The sequence below is a fragment of the Ochotona curzoniae genome, unplaced genomic scaffold, assembly GCF_017591425.1.
Source record: "Ochotona curzoniae isolate NIBS_2020 unplaced genomic scaffold, NIBS_Ocur_1.0 contig_4148, whole genome shotgun sequence".
Lineage (NCBI taxonomy): Eukaryota > Metazoa > Chordata > Mammalia > Lagomorpha > Ochotonidae > Ochotona > Ochotona curzoniae.
Window position 1 is genome coordinate 394,218 of NW_024466146.1, and position 16,438 is coordinate 410,655.

At 39.7% G+C, this 16,438-nt stretch overlaps 1 protein-coding gene across 2 annotated transcripts in view; it reads right to left on the reverse strand.

The window, feature by feature from the left end:
• The window catches only part of LOC121159406 (alsin), a 56,261-nt gene that overhangs the window by 24,009 nt on the left and 15,814 nt on the right, over positions 1 to 16,438 (reverse strand). For both annotated transcript variants that reach the window (XM_040984449.1, XM_040984448.1), the window contains exons 7-12: positions 14,763 to 14,840; positions 12,437 to 12,619; positions 10,835 to 11,006; positions 9,331 to 9,511; positions 6,262 to 6,327; positions 3,585 to 3,747 (exon numbers count right to left, since the gene is read on the reverse strand). In XM_040984449.1, the coding sequence (XP_040840383.1) occupies positions 3,585 to 3,747; positions 6,262 to 6,327; positions 9,331 to 9,511; positions 10,835 to 11,006; positions 12,437 to 12,619; positions 14,763 to 14,840 (843 nt within the window). The remainder of the gene's footprint in view (positions 1 to 3,584; positions 3,748 to 6,261; positions 6,328 to 9,330; positions 9,512 to 10,834; positions 11,007 to 12,436; positions 12,620 to 14,762; positions 14,841 to 16,438) is intronic.

Genomic DNA, 16,438 nt, shown 5'->3' on the forward strand with positions numbered 1-16,438 from the left:
GCCTTTTTTTTTTACACATCAAAACATCACATCACGCCATCTGAAGTGCCTAGGACAGATACCACAGCCAGCTCTGACTCCAGCATCTGCCTAATGCAAATCCTGGGAGGCAGCGATAATGGTTCAAGTAAAGGGTTCCTGTCACTCATGTGGGAGACCTGGGATTGAGTTCCCAGCTCCCAGTTTTGGCCAGAGCCATCATAGGTATTCAGGCATTAAACCAGGAGGCTAAGGCTCTCTCCCTTTATCTGTGCATCTGCCTCTCAAAAAATTATACATTAAAAAAAAAAAAAAAATCGGGCCCGGTGGCATGGTCTAGCGGCAAAAGTCCTCACTTTGAACGCCCGGGGATCCCATATGGGTGCTGGTTCTAATCCCGGCAGCTCCACTTCCCATCCAGCTCCCTACTTGTGGCCTGGGAAAGCAGTCGAGGACAGCCCAAAGGTTTGGGACCCTGCACCTGTGTGGGAGACCCAGAAGAGGTTCCTGGATCCTGGCTTAGGATTGGCATTGCATCGGCCGTTGCGTTCACTTGGGGAGTGAACCATCGGATGGAAGATCTTCCTCTCTGTCTCTCCTCCTCTTTGTATATCTGACTCCAAAAAACAAATAAATCTTTAAAAAAAAAAAAAATCACATGTCATTAGTACTACCTATTTTATCAAAAGCAATCCTAAGAATTGTCAGATTCACAGCGAGGCAGGTTTTAACACTCATTTTTGCTCAAGGTATAGATTTTGTCATTGTAACAAATAGTGTCCATCAGTTATTCCCTGCTAGGATTTGGGTAACACTGTGGGTGTCCAACGTCCCACAAAGGCCCATGCACTAAAATGTGGTCCTCAGCGCCTCATGTTAACAGTACAAAAGAGTGGAAAGGATATAATCACGGTATCTGAAAGTGGGGCCCTGGAGAAGTGACTGGATTAAATGAGGCCATTTTGGTGGAGCCCCCATCTGGTGACGTAACAAGAGAACACAGACATGGACTGACACTTGCTTTTGCTACAGGATGCCCTGGGCTGCCTTGGACCTCTGCCAGCAAGAACACTGCTACCAGATGAGGAACTTAGGAGGCCTGTCCAAATTTGGGCTGTGAGCCTTCAAAACCATCAACTGAAATAATCCCCCTTTGCTTTATGAGTGTATTTCACACATTTCCTAATAGCAACAACAACAAAAAAACCTGACTGATACATTCTACTTCAGATGACATGTTTATTTACTCCTTGTTGGAAAAATATCTGCCAATGCCCAAATGTAAACAACCACAGTGTATCTGTCTGTTTTCTCTCTTAAGCCTACAAAGAAGAAACAGTTCTTGGCTAAGACAACCGCAGTCCTCCTTTCTCATGCGAAATCCTCACACTTTAGAACTGCTTTGTGCATGCTTCCCATCACCACACAGAATGTTACAGAGGTCTACTCAGTGGCGGAGCTACTAATAATTAAAATCAGTATCTTTTACTGCTTCATCATGAACATTTTTGAGAGACACATTTTTTGTCTTTAACACGAGCTTGTGTTGGTGAAGAGCACAAAGGCAAGCATTTGAGTCTGGTGCCACAGCTAAGATCCCTGTGAGGGAGCCAGCAGTGTTACCACCCTTACTTCTGCCCCACCTGTGCAGATGACAACAAGCAGGAAAAGGCAATGTCTTAGCACCACAGGAGAATAATTTCGGTGCTCTGAACTCTGAAAGGATCTTTGGCACCCTGAGGAATGTGCAAATCCAACTTGAGAATGAGCTACCAGCACAGGGCTGATGAGCACAGGAGATAAGACGAAAGGACAAGCCCTCCCATTCACGACTAAACACGTTCTACAATGCTTAGAGTTGTTCACATCTTTTCCATTCATTTAAGATATCCTGAATAGTTACAAGATCAAAAGCATCACATTTTATGTCTTCTGGGAGCTTACAGAACCAGGCAGAGAAGAGAGAAAAACACACAACATATCAGAATAACACAGTGGTTTCATTACTAGGTTACATAGTGGAAGCAACAATATTGTCAAGCAGTTAAGGAAATGGATTCTGGAGCCAGAGAACCTGAATATGAATCCCAGTTTGGCAGTTCTTAAGTATACTTCAGTTCTGCATGTAAAAGGGGATAATAATACCACCCATTTCTCAGGGTTGAGTTGGGGATTCAATGAATATATAGAACATGCTTAGAACAGAAACAAGCATATGAAATATATTCAATAAACATTTTTTCATATGCAGTTCAAATTTATATACATATGTACATATGGTATATACATATGTACACAAATGCATACATTTTAGCTGTACCTTGGATGTACTACATTACACATTACAGTAAAGAAACATAAACAATGTGTGTTCACACACAGGATTTCAATACTATGATAAGGATCAGAACTATTAACAGAGATGAGTAGTGGAGATAGAATTTGTCAGCCAGGCACAGGAGAAGAGTAAATCATGCTTGAAAGATGGCAGGAAGAAGCAGAAGCAGTGCAATCAGAGAGAGCTCCACTTTCACGGGAAGATGCCTTTTGCCTCAGGCCTTGAAGTTTCCATTGTGAGAGCTATATCCAGGGAATCTGAACTACTAAGGCCTTATAGGCAGGGCAAAAGAAAAGGCTAGAAACAAGAGAAGGTATCATACTATATACAACCTTGAAGTCAGACTAAAGAGTTGCAATTAACCCATAGAGCTAGGCCCTTCAGACTGGGAACAGGAACTATCAGACTCCTTGAACAATCCCAAGCTAATCCAGTAGAGATTTTTAAGGTGTGAATCTGGGTACAGCTAACGCTGGATCAATCAGGGTGAAGCCTGAAAGCAGACTAGATGAAAGACCTACAAAGATCACAGCAGAATCAAACAGAGAAAGCCTGTCAATTCCAGGTTACTCTAGGGACAGAGATCTGTGTATATTAGGATAGGTTCCAAGATTAAGAAGATCCAAAACCTAAGAGACCTTGGAGTTATCATGGTTTCTCTAGAATCCTTCTCAGGACAAACAGATACCACTTACCTCACTACAACTTCTGAAGTGATTGTCTCATGACCAGCCTTATTATACACTCATATCTTAGAGTGGCACTAATTATGCTAGACTCCATTAACTCTTCTTACACAGAAAATGAACTAGGTAATGTTGGAGAAAGTTCTGTTACCACTAATTTCTCATAGCATCTCTAAGGTGACCCCAAAACTGTAGCCCAAGCATAGCATGCACCCAGACAGGAAGTCACTCTTCCACCTCACAGAGCTGTGCCATCACACTGAGCAGATCTCATACTCTGTACCCAATACAGTCTGACAGCCATTGGGACTAGTACTAAAAACAAGGTTTTAACCTTTGACACAGTTCAGTCAAATAATACTTAATCTTGATAAAATCCCCAAAGGAAACTGAACCCACAGTACAAAAACAAACAAACTAGATTCTCCTATAATCATACTTTGCTGTCATTTCCCTGATTAAAAAAACACTGAATTAGTTAAACATTAAATATTAACTAGAGTTCCAGGCACTAGAGGGGTATAAACCAAATGGTCCTCGACCTTTCAAGTATCCAAAGGGGGTAGAAATGGGCAACTTACCACTTCAAAACAAGTGGCAAGCTTTAGTAAAACTTTTGCATAATTATGAAGTCGTCTGATTGGCACAAAAAACAGAGTATTCAATATTTCCATCAACTGAATGTTTTCATCATTTACTTCAGATAAATCTTGTAATAGCTCTTGGTTTTTATTTAGGAAATCACTGGAAGTAAAGAAAAACAGATTTGGTTAATCATTTTGGTAGTGGTAATATGCAAGGTAATCTAATAGAAAATTTCACTAAGTAGGACATGTTTCAGAATATGTATATTTAGGTGCTAGGAACATAATGACATATAGTGAAACAAGAAAGATTTAATTTTACAAATTTTCCTATCCATAAAACAGGGAGGAAGTATAAACAGCAAATGGTAGCAACAGGAACTCTAATTAAAATGGCTATGTACATGCTTGTATCCTTTGTTCTAGTAAATGAATCATGCATCCCACAATGTCAAAGAACAATCAGAGCTCAACTGACATTATTTCATGTTAATTTCAGAGCCAAAAGTCATGGCAGTAAATGGATAAGATTAATGCCATAACCCACTGTGCCAAACAGAAATACAGCAGGAAAAGCCAAGTTCTTGTTCCAACAGCACTGGCATGGATATTAGGACACTTCTAATTTCTTCCGTTTTCTGCCAATTGTTTATCACATAACATAAATTCCAATAAAAATAAATGTTTAAAAATGTACAAAAAAATTACTATAGAAGAAAAATTTGAAGCTATAAGAACCAGTAATACTATTCACAGGAAAAAGGAAATAAAATTATAGGTAAAGATTTCAATTTAGTTTGTAAACTTATGTTGTTACATAAATTCATTATTAAAATTTGTCATCGATTGAGTCTATGCTCACCAGGCCAAAACACTTAAATTGCTTATACAACAGTTAAGAGCTGTTGGGACAGAATCCTTTTCTGTCACTTCATGAGCAACAATTAAACCACCCAGCTCTGTTGGTATTCCTACTTCCTCTCCGTGCTCTGCAGCAGGGGTCAGCTGAGGACACTCCCACAGTCCTCCGGGAGCATTCTGCTTTGACCTGCTGCGGAGACAGGGGTAGGACGGGATGAAGTCACACTCCCTCCCACCAGACTTTGAAGGCCAGTGCAGAAATGGTTCCATTCGCACGAATTCCATTACTTTCCAGGACTTGCTCATGCTCTGGCCTCTTGTTACAGACTTACATCCTTTAGAAGAACCCAGGTGGACTCCCAGGGAATCTCACCAGGGGACAAGCTTGTCTGCCTTTTGAGTTTTTCACGGTCTTTCCTTACATGGCTACTTCATATTGTTCCTCAAGTTTTTAAAATAAGAATTAGTGCATTATAGGCAGGAAAAAAAAAAAAAGAACCTAAGTATGCTACAACAGATTCATGGATGAATCAAATGTGAAATATTATTTAGTTGCAAAATGGAGTGTAATTTGATATATGTTGCAACATTCATGGATCTTGAAAACATTATGCTTCAGGACCGTTAGCCAGACAGAAGGATAAATGCAATTTCACTCACATAAAGTACCTAGAACAAGCGAAATCCCAGAAACACAAGGTAGACTAGCAGTTGCCAGAGGCTGCAGGAGAGTGGACAGGTTACTGTTTAATGGGTACATAATTTTGGGGTACAAAGTTCTGGGGAGGAACAGTGGTGAATACATAACATTGTGAACATATTTGACACCACTGAACTGTACACTTATGAATGGGTAAATACTATGTCATGTATATTTTACCAGAGTTGAGAAGAGAAAAAAGCCTGTACAACGATCCAAGTGCTAAGCTAACCGAGGCATGGGAACCTGACCGTCACCTAAGACCCAATGAGTGCACAGAACTCACCCCTGGGCTCTGGAGGTCTGAAACTCAGGAACACTGACTGTGGACAGACACAGAGAAAGGATGGCATTTCTGTCTTCAATTAGGGAAGAGAAAGGGATTCATTAACACCCACTTAGAAAATGCTGCCCAAATTCTCTGTCCTAGCATCTGCTGCCCAGCCCAGAGTGCACCTTGGTCGTCTGCTGCATGCCTAGGCTGTGAGCATGGGACTGTGGGCAAGAAGCTTTCACTTATCTCAGCTCCTTTAGCAGATTTAGCAGAGACCAAGATCACCCTGAGCTCTGCAACACTGGAGGCAGGTAAGCAACACAGCAGCATAAAGCCAAGGCCAATGACTGCCAGAGTCATAAAGAAGCCCGGAAGCTCCCCACTTAGACGGCCTTGTGTCTCCACCTAGTTTTGCATCCTCCTGTAATTAAACTTGGCTTCCTCCAAGCTTTGCAAATGTCACTGAATAACACATATAATGCTTGTCTACCTCCTCCTTATCCTATTTTCTGTAAGTCATCCCATCCATTAGTTATTTTCCATCAGAGGGGAGAGAATGGTGCTGATTTTCACATAAAGAGTTGGGTTTATTGACTTGGGGAGGGTTACCCAGTCTCTGGGATAACAAGAGGTGGTACTAAGGAGGGATCCAGATCTTATGCCTTTTAGTTTAATGCGTTTAGGTATTATGCTACTTCTGTGGATAATCAGTTATCTTTTAGAAGGGCTTTGGCAAAATGACCAAGCCAAGGCTTTCCCTGAGAACCCCCAAACACAAAACCCCATAACATATGATCCTTGGATGCTGAATAGTAATGGGAAAGTATGTGCTTGCTTACATGGCAGGTTTGGCAAGAAGCGAGAATCCTCCCATAACCAGGAAATTTGTAATAGATGTGCAATACCTACAGCAAAAAAGAAAACACAGGAACATTAGTGTTAAAATATAAAGTGCTTTTTCAGATTTTTCAGGCAAGTACCTGGAGCAAATATTTTTTGTATCTCCCCAATGAGTTCTTGGCTTCTGTGATGTCAACATTTGTGAGCTACACAAGGATAAAGAGAAAGCAGGTTAAGGTGATAATCGCAGCAACCAGAGAGGTGCTGGTTTAGTAATGAGGTTAGTGCAAAGGGAAATTTTAAAAACACAGCCACGCAAGCAATGGCTATAGTTTAAGAAAATGTTATCAGATCTGTCAGATATTTAATGGAAATTTTCCCCTAATCTTTACTTCAGGTTTCCCAATAACATCTTCAGAAATGAACAGTAAGGGCAAGCAAGCTCTGGGTCATGGAGGGCTAAGCCACCTCCTGAGAGGCCTTCATCTTCTCCCAAAATGCCTCGAATTGAAACTTGTCTCTGCTTCTCATCCAGCTCAGCTGAGGATGAGAAGTATCTGGGTCGGTGCCATTCACAGGGAAAATATGAATGGAATTCCAGGCTCCCACCTCCAGCGTGGTCCAGTCATAGCTGCAGCAGACATTTGGTGAGTAAGCTAGCAGCTGGGTGTGTCTGTCTCTGTCCCTTTCTGACATGCTGCCTTCCAATAAATTAAAAATATAAACTTTTGGAAAAATTAACAGTACAGAAAGTAAGAAAATTGTTTAAAAGAGCTTAAGGGCGAGAGTGTTAGAAAATGTTGATTAGGGCCCAGCACAGTGGGCTAACAGCTAATGTCTTCACCTTGAATGCACCAGAATCCCATTTGGGCGCTGGTTCTAATCCCAGCAGCCCCACTTCCCATCCAGCTCTCTGTCTGTGGCCTGGAAAAGCAGTCAAGGATGGCCCAAAGCTTTGGGACCCTGCACGTGTGTAAGAGACCCAGAAGAAGCTCCTGGCTCCTGGCTTTGGATTGGTTCAACTCCAGTCGTTGCAGCCACTTGGGGAGTGAACCATCAGACAGAAGACCTTCCTCTGTCTCTCCTTCTCTCTGTATGTCTGCCTTTCCAATAAAAATAAATAAATCTTTTCAAAAATGTTGATTAAAGGGCTTATGGTGCAGGGTTGAGTCGTGGTTGTTTCACTTCTAAGCCAACTCCCTACTGATGCGCTAGGAAAGCAGTAGAGGACATGGCCCCAAATGTGTGGGTTTAAGTACCTGTTGAAGACTTGGATAAAGCTCCTGGATCCTAACTTCAGCCTGGTGCAGCCCTGGCCAGTCCACTTTGGGAAGTAAACCAGCAGACAGAAGACCTCTTTCTCTGTCTGCCTCTCCCTGCCTATAACTCTTTCAAATAAATACTTCTTTTTAAAAGTGTTACAAGTACTACTACCAGTAGAGAAACTTCTTTTCCTAGGCTGGCAAATTGCATCAACTGACTTTGAGAGAAGAAAAACTCCTACTACAAACAGTCCAACTGCCCTATGCTCAAACACGATGCTAGACATGAAGGCTCATGTCACATGATTCCATTGGTATGAAATATTCAGACTAGGTCAATCCATGGAGACCATGCAGGCATCAGAGTGACATCTAGGGATGGCATGGGATGCGACTGCTTAACCAGTGAAGGCTTTTGTTCAGAGATGACAAACACTGCGGAGGACTAGACTGAGACTCTAATTGCACCAAATGGTGAAGGCACTAAATACCACAAGTCTAAAATGGCTATATTTCATGCTATATGAATTTTACCTCAATAACAAGTGTACCAGCAAACAAAAAGGCTACAGTGATCAATTTTATGTGATGCATATTTCACAATTTAACATTTTTAGAATTTACATATAAACCTTGCTATCTACTTGCCTCATCTATTGGAAGCAAGCAGATTATTATATAATAATAAGATACTATGTTAAAAAAATAACTCATCTATCAAAGCTGAAGTACTTTCATGCAGAGGGCCTAGAGTATCAGAGAAGAAAAAGTAAAAAAGAGGTAAATACAAACTTGAAAAGAAAATTACACTAATGACAGCTGAAACTTTCATACAAACAGCAAAGCCTAGATTTTAAAAAGAGAATCAGTGTCAAGTTATATTACTTCATTTTCCACATCGGAAGGTTGGTAAGTTAAAAAACTCAAACTAGACTATATTCTTTCAGAAAAGTTTCAAATATATTCAAATTTGCTTAGAATTAGAATCTCATGCATCAGTCTGTACATGACATCTGAAAACAAACACACTAAAATGATCAACTGTGGTTCCTTCTAGCAGGAGGATTATGGGCAACTTAGAACATCCTTTCCATGATCATTATTTGTACAGTGTTCACCTTAATGCCGTAAGTGAAAACAGAACTTGAGCTCCCTGAGGACAGGTGGTTTTCAAGGGCTAGTGGGGACCTGGAGATCCGTGCAGTGACCGGCACTCCATGGGCACTCAGTATTATTTTTGGATGGATAAAGTATGAATAAACTAAAATTATGCACATTTGAGATCACTGATACAACACACATGAAAGTAGCACTTAAGTTATGCCTAACATAATGCTAAATGCAAATTAAACTTCATATGGGATATTTTATTTAAAGAGCAGTAAAAAAACTCTAGATAATCATTCTGGGTTTTATCAAGAAAATATCTCAATGTTAATAGTGTTTTGGTCTTTCAAATCTTCACTGACAGGAGAGTTAAAAGCAAACATCAGAATCAATCAATCTCATGTTTTTAACCAGCAATTGGTCTTGAAACTTTATCAAGTTTTAGTACAATTTACATAATTGAGAAAATAACCAGGTTTATTATACTTTATATAACATAAGTCACTATCAATAATTCTGCTAGGATATAGCAGGGATTATTATTTTTCAACTTTCTTCTCCTTTAAAGAAAACTAAACTTTAGCCATGCTAGAGTTGGTTTAAGGTCCAAACACAGCTGCTGTCTCTTCTGATTAAACAACTCTTCTCCCTGGCACAGCAGCCCTACAGGGACTGAACATGACACGGCACAATACTTACTCTGTATAACTGTCCAGGAAGAGACTGGCATGCTTCAGAATGACCAGGTTCCTGGCTTCCTTCATCCCCTGCAGGAAGCTTCTCAGGGAGACTCCATGCTGACCAATTAAGTAACACAGCTTACTGAATCGGCTTGCCACCTCCTGCAACAACTGAACTGTGTTGGCACTGCCCAAATTTTCTGTAACAAAATAATGACAACAGTCAAAGTTTGAACATTATGATTGTATGAACAACATTTTAAGTTCTCCTTTTCTGAAAACACTCAACAGGTTGAGACATATTTTATCAAAGGAGCGCAAATAATCTCATTGTTCAATAAAGTGACTTGAAAGACCATCGGTGGCTGGGTCTGAAGTGAGGATGGGGGAACCTGGTGGTGGCATTTTGGTGCAGTGTGTTAATCTGCCACCACTTGTGAAACCAGCCCCAGCTGCTTTGCCTCTGCTCCAGGTTTTGGCTTAAGGTGCGGGAGGGCAACAGAGATGGCCCCAGTACTGAAGATAGTACCTAAGTATGCGGGGTATCAGGTGGAGTTCCTGTCCTAGAAGCTTTTGGGGAGTGAAACAGTATATGGAAAATCAATTCTTTCTCTCTTTTTCTCTCTCTCCACCCCTTACTCTCTCCCTCTCTTCCTGTCTATATTGTTCTGCCTTTCAAATAAATAAATAAATAAATGTAAAAAAAAAAATCACAAGTTTTAGTAATTTCAGGACAAGATCCTTACAGATCCTTACAGAATAGGTCTGAAATTCAGATCCTAGGATAGGTATTTGAAAAAAGGCTCTCCAGATGACAAAGATCAACCAAATTGGAGAACCACCTTGGTAATTCAACCTTCTTTTCAAACATATGTAATACGACAACAAATGAATGGAAGTGAATTTTCTAATTTCACACACTAGTTACCAAAGCTCATGAATTAAACTCACTTCTGTATCTATCTCTTAGTTTATTTTCAACTTTTCATACCAACTTCTGTCTTGCTAGTTCTTCCCACCCACTCCAGTCAGCTCAGCCTTTTCATGCAGAAGTGTGACTCAAGTCAGAATGCTGGGGCCCTTGGAATGCTACAGAGGGCTTTGGGAGACAACTCAATAAAGCTAAGCAAAAATATTCAATTCCATCCACTTGAACTGATGAGAATCTAGCCTCACTGGGAAGTCCAGCCTCCAGACTCAATGTCCCCAGTGTGGTGTCTGCCTCTCTGTCACACCTTGGAAGCCCCACTGTCTACTTCTGCAAATAGAAGGAGCTGTGGAAAGGCAGGAGAGGGGAAGAGACAGCTGGACTGCTGATGTAAACAAAATATAACCTGTTCACTGCACAAAAAAACATAAGACTGGAAAGAAAGGAATAAACCTCAATTCAAAGGCTTTCTTTCTTTTTAGTATATTTGCTGCCGAAGTGAGTATGGTTTTCTTTCTTTATGATATATAAAGAATAGAAAAAAATAAGAGCCCTAATGATTTGGGCATAAGGGGTGGGGGACACTTCCACTTACCCAAGCTGAGAAGAGGCCTGAGAATCTGAGATTTGATGTCACTTAGTCTTGAATAGAACCGTCTTTCTGTAGCAGCCAACTCATGAAGACTGGCTATATACCCCATGATGTTTTTGTCCACCAAGGCTATATAACTCTCTTTTCCTGCTATGACTCTGCTTACATATCCAAGCTGAAACAGAAAAACATACAAAGATTACAGGTAAAACATAATTAGATCATGATAATTTGGTGCACTGAGCCAGCTTGTGTGCGCTGGTAAAAGCCAACTGTCAAACACTCAGGAACTTTCCAAGAGCATTTTAAAAACATTGGCAGCATAATATTGACCAGAGTGAAACTCTGGAGAAAAACTACAGATCAGGCTGCTTACTTGTTTTGTTTTAGAGCTGATAACCAATTTCACAGTAAAAGATACATGGGGAACTACAAACACCCTAGAAATTGAAACATACATAGGACAGGGACACATGTTTCAGGGCCCACTTGTGAACGATGGAGGAGCAGTAAGAGCAGAGTTCTAAACAAGAAAATGTCAAGCGGCTAAAAGTTTAGCGTTTCTAAAAAGTTCCACACAAAGGGATATTCTTTAAAATGGTCTTTGTCATTTACCAAAAATACCATTCAACGAATCATCCAATGTCTTCACATGTTTAAATTATTAAACTAAGCAGGCGACCTGTACACCTGTACACCAGAGCTTTGGTCTTTTCACCAGTCTGGTTCATCCTTTATTTTAATTGCACTCTTTCATGGGGAATGTGCAGCCACAGTCAACAACTATAAACTCAATTAGCACACTTGAAAGAAGAGGCTAAGCAAAGGCCAAGAGCCCAATCTTGGCCTGTGTTGCCTTTAGCAGCTAAGATCTTGCTCCTATACATTCCTAGGATACTAACGCAGCCAGAAAAACAGACTTAAAAGCATTCCATAGGCAATATGATTCAAAAGAAATAAGAAACTCAGAACATAATAGCTTTGCTATTTGCAAGATATGAGTTACTAAGGTTGGGTGTAGCCACAAGTTCGAGTTTTAAAAAAAGACAAAACAGAACAGAGAAAAATTTAGATCTTCAAGTAAGCAACAGGAGCTTCGGTGAAAAGCTGAGAAGAAATGATAGAGCACTGCCAAAGGCTGCCGGGTCCTTCATGTCTGCCCTGACCCTGCTCAGGACCCCGCAACTAACCTCCCACTAACAGAATACACCTACCCCATTTCTATTCGAGTTCACCTCTAAAGATTCCACATATGCAGTCAAGAAACATCACTGTGACATGCACTTTTCCCAGAGAATTTTTTTTTTTAAGACACGTACAACAAAGATAGAACAATGACCGGAAGAGCCTAAAATCCCTACCCTGGTGAATCTTACAGTAGAGAGGACAGACAACAGACAGAACAAGGAAGTGGCACAGTGTATTAGTGACAGGGACCGTGGAGAGAAGGCATGAGGAAAAAGATGTAAGGAGTGACTGGATGAAAGGGGACTGCAATCTTAAATAAGGTAGTCAGAGTACTTGGTGGTCAGGCATACAAGCACCAATATGACAGATTTCTCATGTGTTATAGCATGTGCACCTAAGGATCCAATTCCTGTTCACCTTACTACAGGAGAGAAGTACTGGAGTCTTAGTACCACTGGTATTCTCTGGAAGGTTGTCACCTTCTGTAGGGTCCTGTCGGCCACTGTAATATAGCCCAGGCTGGAAGTCTTCTGTATCCACCAAAAACAGGGAATAATCTTGGCCTGCAGCTACACTCCAGACTCCATGTTCACTGCTCACCTGCAATAACAGAAAGATATTGTTTGTCTAAGGCGATGCACAACTTCAGCTCTCCAGAAACTAAAATATTAGGTTACTTAAGGCATGGTACAAATCTAGGCCTGTCTCAGAGAGCAAAACTCAGCCAGCAAAATGTATATCAGATGTAGAAATCCCATGTTCAGCTTTTAAATTCAGAATTGGATTGTTTCTATTAAAAAACAAACCAAAAAAACAGCACTGGGGCTGGGATGTGGTACAGAGATTCTCATAGCCTGGTTCAAGTCCCAGCTACTCTGCTTTTGATCCAGCTGCCTGCTAACGCACACACTGGGAGACAGCAGATGGTGGCACAAGGACTTGGGCCTAGCCACCCACGTGAGAAACCCAGATCAACTTTTGGGCTCCTGGTCTCAGCCTGGCTCAACCCTGGTTATTATGTGTCCATGTGCATGTACTGGCTACTTCACAGCTATCCTGTTCTACCATGACCCTGTTCTCAAATTCAAACTAGCCTGTTTTGAATTTTGATTCATTTTGCCAAGAATGAATGCTAGCATTTTGACAGGAGGAAGCAGTCATCTTCTTACTCTAATTAAAATTAATTCAAATCTCATTCTGCCTAAGCTTTTCATTCTTACAAATTAGAATGACTTCAAAATCTTTTTTCACAATTCACCAAGTAAACCACAATCATGATTCCATAGTACTTATATGTACAGTTATGAAACTAAGACATTGTAAAACTACATAGAATTTTGCCTCCCAGCACCTTGTCACATTAGAAAATTTTCCTTAGCATAAATAAGTACATTTTCTACTTCCTAGGTAAAAATACAAACAACCAAAAGCACAAGAAATGATGATTTGCTCTACTTTTTTGATAAAGCAGAAATTCGGTAGCCTTTTTGAGAATATTGAAGACTGAGTGAAGGCAAGTCATAATTACTCCCTAATGTTAAGACTTATTCTACGGTGGAAAATTAAGTTGACTAAAAGAAAACATGCATGTAAAAGTCCAAGACCGTAGTGGGAGCATGCTGTATATGGAGTAGACAAATCATGGGAATGACCTTCCTGTCTGAGTTTGTTACTCTCAATAGTAGAGGTCTGTGTGATGAAGAAAACCTCAGAATCTAACTACCTAAGCATGAGTTCCATATCCCACTCCATTTTGCACACTACACAAACTACCTGTCCCCACCAAAAAAGTCAAAACTGCTGGTTAAGGAACCAATACTATCCATAGGGAGTTAGTATTTCCTCAGGGTGTTATAGCAGGGGGTATAAAAGAAAGGTAGGAAAACACTGCTCTAGAATTGCACAAAAGGGACTAGGAGCTGGCACTGCCTAAATACACTGCATAAACTGAAGCCAGAGCATAAAAATAGTATAACAATGATAACCTATAGGCTTTAGCGTTACTATAGAAAAGGGAAAGGTTTACAAAAAGATGATAGTACCATACGTTAGAAATAAAACATAAAAGCAGATAACCACCAAATAATGCTATATATTAGCCAAACACATGATAAGTTATAGAACAGACATGATTTGGTAATACAGAGTTCGGAAAACATTTGTTTCGGATTTTTTGTTTTTTGGTATATATTTTTTCACTTTAGAAAGACAAAAGAACTATGAATTTTCAAGAATTGATATTAAAGAAATATAACTTTTTAAAAAAATACTTAAATAAGCAGCTTCATGTTTAAGAAAATTTAAGGGGCTAGCGTAGCGGAGTAGCATCCTAAGCCTCTGCCTGTGGTTGTGCCATTCCATATAGGTGCCGTTTCAAGAGAAGCTCCACTTCTAATCCAGCTCCCTGCTAACGTGCCTGGGAAAGCAGTGGAGGATGGCTCAAGTCCTTGGGTCCCTGCACCCACGCCAAAGACTCACAAGCACTTGACTCCCAGCTTTGGACCAGCCCAGCTCTGGCTGTTGTAATCATTCATAGGGTAAGCCAGCACATGATGACCTCTGTCTCTCCTTCCCTCTAACTCTGATTTTCAATTAAATAAATAAATATTTTAAAAATTAAGAATATCAAAATAATGTATGCTAAAAAAAAGGCAACTCTATTTTTTAAAAGAAAAAAATGGAGAAATATTAAGTACTATAGCTTAGAATTCTAGAAAAGTTGCTACCAAGTTTATTAGAGTACCTTTGCAAGACGAGGAACTGTTGTTGGAAAATCAGAATGCCCAAGTTGACCAAAGGTATTGCTACCCCATGAGTAAACCTATTAGAGAAACATATGAAAGCAGGTAAGGGTTGTGAATTTGACCTTGTAGTTAACTCTGAACTAGTTTCATAATAATGTATACACAGCATTACACATTAACAACTCACAGTAGTCTTTACATATATATTTTAAAAATAACACATATCAAGAAAACAAATTTTAAACAAGATCAAAGATAATGGGTATGTATAGTACACATGAAGATGTAATGGGTACACAGATTACACATGAAGACACAGAAAGGAAGTTAGCAACACCTGACTTTTAACAGGTGTTTACCACCCACAGGTCCGGTTCTTAACACTTGCTGCTTATCAGTCGATGTTTAATTTCCACAACATTTTAAAAAAAAATTTTTAGTTGACATTTTACTGATAAAAACTGGTCCAGAAAGGTTAATTAAGTTACCCAAAGCAACACACTGGAAAATGACAGAATCAGTATTTAAATCCAGAAACTATCGTATGCTCCTACACAGAGAGTGATAAATAAAGGCAAGGACTATAAGGAAATTAATCATGATTCTTTACTCTGAAGATAGGAACACTTTGGAATTATTTACATATAAGGTTCCTTCCTATATAAACACCTACGTTCCTACTACAGATAAAAACTAAAATATAACAATATTTAATTTAAATGGCTTTGTTTAACCTGGTTATAAAAGTGACTCATGGTCACTGTCTAACACTGTCACAGTAAAACAAAACAAGAAACAGAAAATGAAAATACTGATGACTCTACCGCTGTCTAGGGAACATATATCCTTCCAGAAAACTCAATGTCTACTAGCTATAATACATATAAAATATAAAAGGATAAAACAGGATCACACTACAAATGCCTCTTTGTGATCTGATTTTTTTCTTAATGTTATGAATTGACATTTTAGCTTTTAAAGAAATCTGCATCTAAATATACATCTACAACATGATTTTTTAATATCTACATAGAAGACTGTAGATATAGTTTAATCAAGTGGCTGCTGCATTTTAAAACTCTAATTTAATATTAACGAAAAATACAAGTGGGAATTGTAATGCGGTAGGTTGGGTCAGCTCTTGGAATACCTGTATCCCATAACTGAAAGCCTGGGACCAAGTCCTGCCTGCACTTCCAATCCAGCTATCCAGCTTCCTCTTGATACACACCCCAGGAGTACTTGGGCCCAGCACCCTCATGGAACTCCTGCCTGGATGAAATGCCAGACTTCTAACTATGGTCTGGCCCAGCCCTGGTTGTTGTGAGCATTTGGGGAATGTACCAGCAGAGGAAAGTTTGTCACTGTGCTCTTCGAATAAATTTTTAACAGTAAAGTTTTTAAAAAGATATTTTAAGTCCTTGAGTGCATACGTATATTTGTGTATCTAATGGTTCCAACTGTATTTAGTGAATATTCAGTCCTGCTTTCATAACTGATTTGAAAAGCTCACCTGTATCAGATCCTAAATTCTCACCTGTACATTTGGATTTATGTCTAGTCTATAAGCATATTTTCATTCCACTAATCTGTTAGTAATTTTCTAATATGTTTTATAAAGGTAAAGTTTATTTTTCCTTTCTATTCTTTTTGCAGAATTTCCTTGGCTCACCTC